The sequence below is a fragment of the Triticum urartu genome, chromosome 4A, assembly GCF_056163025.1.
Source record: "Triticum urartu cultivar PI428250 chromosome 4A, HENAU_Tu73, whole genome shotgun sequence".
NCBI lineage: Eukaryota > Viridiplantae > Streptophyta > Magnoliopsida > Poales > Poaceae > Triticum > Triticum urartu.
In genome coordinates this window covers 301,302,788-301,310,994 of record NC_141876.1, presented here as the reverse complement: position 1 = coordinate 301,310,994, position 8,207 = coordinate 301,302,788, and the positions used below count along the sequence as shown (strand labels likewise).

The 8,207-nt window shown below is 43.1% G+C and overlaps 1 protein-coding gene across 1 annotated transcript; it reads left to right on the top strand.

Annotated features, from left to right (window-relative positions):
* Positions 1–4,292: 4,292 nt before the first annotated feature.
* Positions 4,293–4,718, top strand: LOC147975655 (uncharacterized). Its single transcript, XM_087520520.1, has one exon. The coding sequence runs from the start codon at positions 4,293–4,295 to the stop codon at positions 4,716–4,718; it is 426 nt and encodes a 141-aa protein (XP_087376646.1).
* The last annotated feature ends 3,489 nt before the right edge of the window (positions 4,719–8,207 follow it).

Sequence of the window (8,207 nt, the reverse complement as noted above, 5' to 3'; positions counted from 1 at the left end):
ACATGGCGATGAACAACTAAACAGATATTCCACTCACAACACTAAGAAATGGACGAAACCGAGACATTGTAGCATCTGCAAAAAGAGGAAGAGACACAATTAAAGAACCTGCCCCAAAAGAACAAGATCAGAAAACGAGGAAGACGAAGAAGATGAAATCAAAGAAGATGGTGACACAACTGTAAAAGAAATGGCTTATGAAGAAGCAGATGAAGAAGAGGAGGAGGAAGAAGAAGAAGAAGAAGAAGAGAGTGAAGCGGAGGAAGAACGTGAAGAAACTGAAGAAGGAATGGTTTATGAAGAAGCAAATGAAGAAGAGGAGGAAGAGGAAGAAGACAGTGAACAGGACGAAGAACATGAAGAAACAATGCCCACAAGACCACCACAAGGGAATGCTGTTGTACAGAAACAACCAAGAACGACAAGACGTTCAAAAAACAAGGCAGGAGCACGAAAGGTTGCAGTTCACAGCGCTGGAAAACGAAAGGTGCCATCAACCATCATGTGAGGAGCAAAGAAGGTTGCAGTTCACAGCACTGAAAAACAAAAGCCGCCATCAACTAGCATGCGAGGAGCAAAGAAGGTTGCAGTTCACAGCGCTGAAAAACAAAAGCGGCCATTAACCAGCACGCGAGGAGCTATAAACACAACGGTGCAAAGACAAGAACCAGCAACACCGCCATGGAAAACAAAAGAAAGTGCAACATTAGACATGCTCCAATCACCGCGAAGAAGCAGTAAGTTAACAACCAAATAGATGAAGTTCAATAAATTAATCATATACATAGCAGTCTGCTTATCTATATGACGTATGTATCAGTTTAAATTTTGTGTAAACACAAATTTCCTGCTGACTATGAGTTCTTCAACTAAACCATATCAAGAGAAATGATTTATAGTGTAAACCATATATATAGCAGTCTAGAGTAAACATTGACACATTTTGATCCACAACCCATGAAAAAATGGAGTTAGCTCACTGGCAACATGAAGTTCTCAATAATAATTCAAGCGGTTCAGATCACAAAACTACTTGTTACAAAACACCTCAAAATATAAAGCGTTCGACACCCAAAAATACTTATTACAAAATCAACCTCATAACCTTAACCAATCACGTCAAACGTGATTTTGACCATACGATCCTCGAGTTCAAAGAAGTCGAGGACAACAACTTGCTCAGACTTCAGGCCACTATCAATGACAAATTCCTTCCAGCCTTTCTGCGGATATAGCCGCCCGTCAACGCCTACACGTTACTTGGCTGGTTTCAGGTTTCCATTACCAAGAACAACTTGGAGAATCCCCTCCTTCTTGAGCCGAAGATACCTGACATCTCGTTGGGGGATTTTCTGCAAAAAATAATAAAACTATTTGGCGATGAAACTAGCAATACAATTCTCATACTTTCCACAGAGTAGTAAAAACCTACAAATAGTACACACGTGAGCTAGATGAAGTGCACAACAGTCCAACAAGCAGTACAGATAAAACGCAATCTAATATGCAATACGGAACTTGCAAATATGCAGTACGCTTTAACTTCATGTAGTTCTTGAGACTAGCTGCATGTAGTACACACCGTACAAGCGGGGAAAATAGTGGAAACTAATAGTGCTCATCTAATATCTAAGCAGTTCACATATTGTAATCATGCAAACTAAAACACAAGCTCCATGCACACAAAGCAAAAAAATAAAAATAATATATAAGTACACAGTGCAGTACACTTCAATAAAAAAATAAGTGTGTTCCTAATATACTAGAATACTAGTATGGAATTACACAAAAATAGAAAACACAAAGAAAAAATCAGATCAAGCGAAAAATATCATCTTGTAGTGAGTCTCCACATGTGTTGTCGTAAGCTGATGGACAAAAGGACTTGTGCGGCCAAGGACACAACGAAGCAGGGTGGAATAGAACGCAGCAACGTTGATGTGGCCAATATCCAATCCTTCTGTGAATACTGTGCCATATGCAAGCTGCTCCTCTCGCCCAGCTCAGTACAAGACCTTGCCCCCACGACGAGCACGACGGGCCTGCGAGCAAGCTGAGCAATCACAGTGTGTCGGCACACCACAACCATGGCCGTAGTAGGAGAGATTCGCGCTAGGGCCTGGACCATCACAAAAAAACCTATAAAATGAAAATAAATAAAGAGAGGATGGAGAAAGGACAGAAGTTGCGGCTAGAGGAGAAATGGACTGCAAAGGAAGGGTAGAAGTTCACCTACATTTATAGAAGAGGAATGCAAAAGGGTCAAAACTGAAAATTAAAGGGGAGTTAATGAAAATTGTGTTACCAAGAATGAAGGACAATCAATGAAGGCTTATGTTACCGAAGAAAAAGGACCCAAAAATGTGTACTTTGACCGCAACACTTCCCACGAACTAACCGCAGATCATTAAATAATTATTTCTTAAAAAAATATAAGATGTAGACCATTCTAAATAAAAAGTGAATGCAGTTCTCCAAAGTAATATCAGGAAGGTCACAATATGTGTGCATGAAGTGCAGTACATGATCAAAATGATGCAGTCATCAAATGTAAGTCATGCAGTCCGTAGCGTTGGTAAAAGGAGTCACAACTTTGGCACAAAAAAGGATGCATGTTGCGCAAAGTGTACACCTATAGCACAGGACTATGATGAATGCAGTGCACACAGACCCAACAAAGCACTGCACACCCGTACACTAGAAAAATGATACGTAATAGGAAAAACAATAAAGAAAAATGCGACCAACATGCAGTGCACAAAAATGTAGCGCAAAAATGTGTAGCACGGAATGTGTGCACATGCAGTACAGAAGCCCGATGAATGCAATGCAACATGATTTACTAAGCAGTGCACACCCCTACGTTGGAAAGAATACCTAAGAGAGAAAATATTAAAAAAATTGACCACCCAGGTGCAACCGGCCCTAGACAGTCTCGTAGTAGATCTGCGCCCACAGCAGGCGAATCGTTCTGAGCCACGATGCATGGGGCCGGGCACACATGGGCCCACAGGTCAGAGAGCATAGAGCAGCGAGTGCCGTGTATAAGCGCCGAAATAAGTAACCAGAGGAGTTCGATACGGCTGCCTCGCCAGTGCTTATAAACAGGTCGAGCGCACCCTCCGTGGGTGAGGTGAGACTAAACATTAGGGCACACACACAACGCACAGGGAACCAGCCATGCTGACAGACCGACTTGGGCAGAATACGTCTTCACTCCCCGAACACTGGCCAAACACGCTAGAGTAGTTAAAATAACACGGCCCACTAACAAAACAATAAGTACAAAAATAAAACATCAAAGAAAAATGAGAAAACATTTTTTAAATGAATAACAACAACAACAAAAAATGTGTGTGGGCACTGCCGGAAACTACAATTCGCTCTAATAAATAAAACAGAGGAAGCCTGAAGTCAATGTACAAATACAGTCCGTGACGTATAACAATGCAGTTCGTCACGTAGAAGCATGAAGTATTCTTATTTCTGAAATGCAGTTCTCTTTCTACTGCACTACAGTATGGGTAAAATGAAGAATGCAGCCCTGTTAGTTAAGCGAAGCAGTATGATACCCCTACCCACACTACACTCCATCCACACAAAAGTTGCATCACCGGGAAAAAAAGAAAGAACTCCGTCAAAAAACTAAATGTGCTTACATCTGTATGAATCCTGATCCGATATAATACAGTATACGAAGAATAAATTTCACTTGCATGAAGTACACCACGTGGACATATGCAGTTCTGTCGTGATAGCGAAGAAGTGCACTTACTAGGGAAATTCACTGAAATCACAATCATCACATTTTCTGACAGTTGCATGCATACGTGAACTAGTCACGAAAAAAGAGGCGACGACGTTCCGGATTTCCAACGCACTAAGACAACCTCCTCATAGAAGAACCTCTCTGTAGTTGCCACGTAACTAAAAACACAGCCCCACCATGTAACATATATAGTAATGTGTTCAATTCTTGAATTATATGATCTAGCGATACACACAGTTTTATTTTGTTTTACCAAATACAAATTATTTGCCTGAACAATAGAAAACTGCACCATTACTATATAAAAAATGAAATTCAATTCAAGAATACAAACATGCACAAACATGCATTGTTTATGCAATCTAATATCAGATTTACTAGTTATGTTGTACAAAGTATTAGCAGCTACTCACTACAACAGATTCAGGTATTCATATTGCACTTTAGTTTCAGAAAAAACAAAAAAACATTGGTGGTTCTAAAAATAAACTATATTCAGTCTATACAAACATCTTGCAAGCCAATGGAACTAGACAAATCCCTCATGAATGGTGAGTACACCTTTGTCGGATTCACCATTGAACGAGACAAAAGCAAGCTGAAGCTATCTGGCTTGGAGATCAACTCCGACAACTACATTGATATTCAGGTGGAATGGAGAGACCCATGCAATAAAAAGGAGTTTGACTCTTTGGGTGATGTTGCCGGCAGGATGATAGACATTCATTACCATGACATGAAGAAAAAAATTAACAGCAAGGAGGACCATACTCTGTGGGGATTTTGCCCGCTGCTAGACAAGCTTATCAAGTATGCAGCAATAGATGCATTCGCAACATATGAGTCATGGAGAATCATCTATGATTTCATAATGGGACTGGACAGGGCAAAAAGATACAAAGAAGCAAAGAAGAAGAAGAACAAGGATGTAATCCAATACAACAACTAGAAATAATCAGGGCTATGTTTACTTTCATTTTCCTTTAGTGGTTTTGTTGTTCCTTGTTTCATGTCTGCAAGGTTTTGATTATGTCTGTTGCTTCTTATCGAATGTTACTTTTGTAAAAACAATGTCGTTTTAGAATTATCATCAAATTTTCTTTCTGTTGTTTGCTTATGTATCGTCAGTTTGCTTGTGATCATTTGCTTTTGCTGAACTTAGTTGGCTTATCATGCAGAATCGCTTGTAACATAGTTTGCAGGTAATGATTGCTCAGTTTGTATTAGAACAAGTATCCAGACAACTTTGAAAAATTTAATGTGTGATACCAAAACATACTACAAACATACAAAATATATTCAAAAACAACATTAAACCAAAAAAATAAGTAATCTGACTACAAATCATACCTAAAAAGAAAGATGAATGCAGTTCACAATGGTAACCACAAGCATTACACATGTGTCCACATGAAGTCCATAATAGTAATTATAGAAAAAGACCATTAATACTAATATTTCTAAAAAATATAACCCGCAGACCATTCTAAACAAACGTGAATAAAGTTCATCGAAGAAATACAAGGCAGTTCACAAAGTGTATACATGAAATGAAGTACATGCTTAAATGTAGAACGAGAGGAGCTGCAACCACTTTTGTGTAGTGCACAACACACAGACTTGGTACACGCAATGCAGTCCGCAACGTTGGTGCAAGCAATACAAATGACAAAATTTGTACTACCATGAAATATATATACTCCAAAAGAAGAAGAAAATGCCTCATATATGGAAAAAAAATCACCACCCAGGTGCAACCAGGCCCCAACCATTCTCTTAATAGGTCTGCGCCCACAGTAGGAGAGTCGTTCTGGGCCACGATGCATGGGGCCGGGCACACATGGGCCCACAAGTTAGAGAAATAAGAACAGCGAGCGTCGTGTATAAGCGTCCAAACAAGTAACCAGAGGAGTTTGATAGAGGTGCCTCGCCAGCGCTTATAAACAGGTCAAGCGCGCTCTCCGCGGGCGAGGTGGGACTAAACATTAGGGTGCACACACAGCGCATTGGGAACCAGCCGTGCTGATAGGCCGACTTGGGCCGAATGTGTCTTAAACCCTAACGGACCCAACAAATTCTCACAGCCCAAAACAAACAAGCCCAACGACGCACGACTAGCACGCAACTCCAGTACCCTCCCACCTAAAAAAATGCAGTCCGCTGTGCAGTTCGGTATGGGACGGAAGATGTGCTGTCAATAAAGCACTACAGTTCACTTAGACGATTGTTTTTCCAGCCAATCAAGAACACTACCACAGCTAGCCCGCGTCAAACCGCCTCCGCCACTTGGCGAATCTTTTCACTTGGCTACAACGGCACAATCCCCTGTCACACCCTGGCTTGGTTGACAGGCGCACGGGGTTAGACAAGGAGGCGACGGCGTGTGATGGACTCGCCAACACATGCTGCGCCGCGGCATGCCGCATCGCCGCCTACTCAAGATCGTTCCAGGCTCGGCCTCGCAGGGCAGTGGGGAGGGGGGTCACGACACCCCCTCCCACCACCTGCTCGGCCTCGCGCTAACGCAGGCAGTGCACTTGGTTGACAGGCGCAGTGCGAACATTCTATTTTTTCAACCCTAGGACGAACGCAACCCCATAACCACACCCCTAAGATAGATAGGGAGACGACAGGGTGTGATGGACTCGCTAAGCATGCGGCGCTGCGGCACGCCAGGTCACCGCCTACTCCGGCTCATTCCAGGCTCGGCCTCCCAGGGGGTGGGAGGGCCCCTCCCCACCCCCTCCCCACCCTCCTACTCGGCCTCACGCTAACGCACGAAGTGCGCTTGGTTGACAGGCGCAGTCCGAACATTCTATTTTTCCAACCCTAGGACGCACGCAACCCCCAGAGCCACACCCCTAAGATAGACAGGGAGGCGACGGGGTGTGAGGGACTCGCCTGCGCATGCGGCGCCGTGGCACGCCGCTTCGCCGCCTGCTCCGGCTCGTTCCAGGCTCGGCCTCGTGATGTCTACTACACAACCTTCTTCTTGTAGACGTTGTTGGTCCTCCAAGTGTAGAGGTTTGTAGGACAGTAGCAAATTTCCCTCAAGTGGACGACCTATTGTTTATCAATCCATGGGAGGCGTAGGATGAAGATGGTCTCTCTCAAACAACCTTGCAACCAAATAGCAAAGAGTCTCTTGTGTCCCCAACACACCCAATACAATGGTAGATTGTATAGGTGCACTAGTTCAGCGAAGAGATGGTGATACAAGTGCAATATGGATGGTAGATATTGGTTTTTGTAATCTGAAAGTATAAAAACAGCAAGGTAACTAATGATAAAAGTGAGCACAAACGGTATGGCAATGCATCGAAACAAGGCCTAGGGTTCATACTTTCACTAGTGCAAGTTCTCTCAACAAGGATAACATAATTCGATCATATAACTATCCCTCAACTTGCAACAAAGAGTCACTCCAAAGTCACTAATAGCGGAGAAGGAACGAAGAGATTATTGTAGGGTACGAAACCACCTCAAAGTTATTATTTCCGATAAATCCATTGGTCTATTCCTATAAGTGTCGCAATCATCCCTAGAGTTCGTAGTAAAATAACACCTTAAGACACAAATCAACCAAAACTCTATTGTCACCTAGATATCGAATGTCACCTCAAGTATCGGCGGGTATGATTATACAATATGCATCACACAATCTCAAATTCATCTATTCAACAAACACAAGGAACTTCAAAGAGTGCCCCAAAGTTTCTATCGAAGAGTCAAGACAAAAACGTGTGCCAACCCCTATGAATAGATTCCCAAGGTCACGGAACCCGCAAGTTGATCACGAAAACATACATCAAGTGAATCAATAGAATACCCCATTGTCACCACGGGTATCCCACGCAAGACATACATCAAGTGTTCTCAAATCCTTAAAGACTCAATCTGATAAGATAACTTCAAAGGGAAAACTCAATCCATTACAAGAAGGTAGAGGGGGAGAAACATCATAAGATCCAACTATAGTAGCAAAGCTCGCGGTACATCAAGATCATGCCATATCAAGAACACAAGAGAGAGAGAGAGATCAAACACATAGCTACTGGTACATACCATCAGCCCCGAGGGTGAACTACTCCCTCCTCGTCATGGAGAGCGCCAGGATGATGAAGATGGCCAGCGGTGATGATTCCCCCTGCGGTAGGGAGCCAGAACAGGGTCCCGATTGGTTTTTGGTGGCTACAGAGGCTAGCGGCGGCGGAACTCCCGATCTAGGTTTCTTTTCATGGGTTTTCTGTATTTATAGGAATTTTTAGCGTCGCTCTCACGTCAGGGGGGTATCCGAGTCATCCACGAGGCAGGGGGGCGCGCCCTCCACCGTCGTGGATGGCTCGGGACTTGTCATGGTTTTGTCACGGCAGATGTCCTAGAGAAAGGACTTAGTCGTGGAGCCATCGCGACGGGATAGCTTGAAGGGGTTAAAGAG

Coding starts and splice junctions, on each gene's coding strand:
- LOC147975655 (XM_087520520.1), top strand. CDS start 4,293: ATGGAACTAGACAAATCCCTCATGAATGGTGAGTACACCTTTGTCGGA.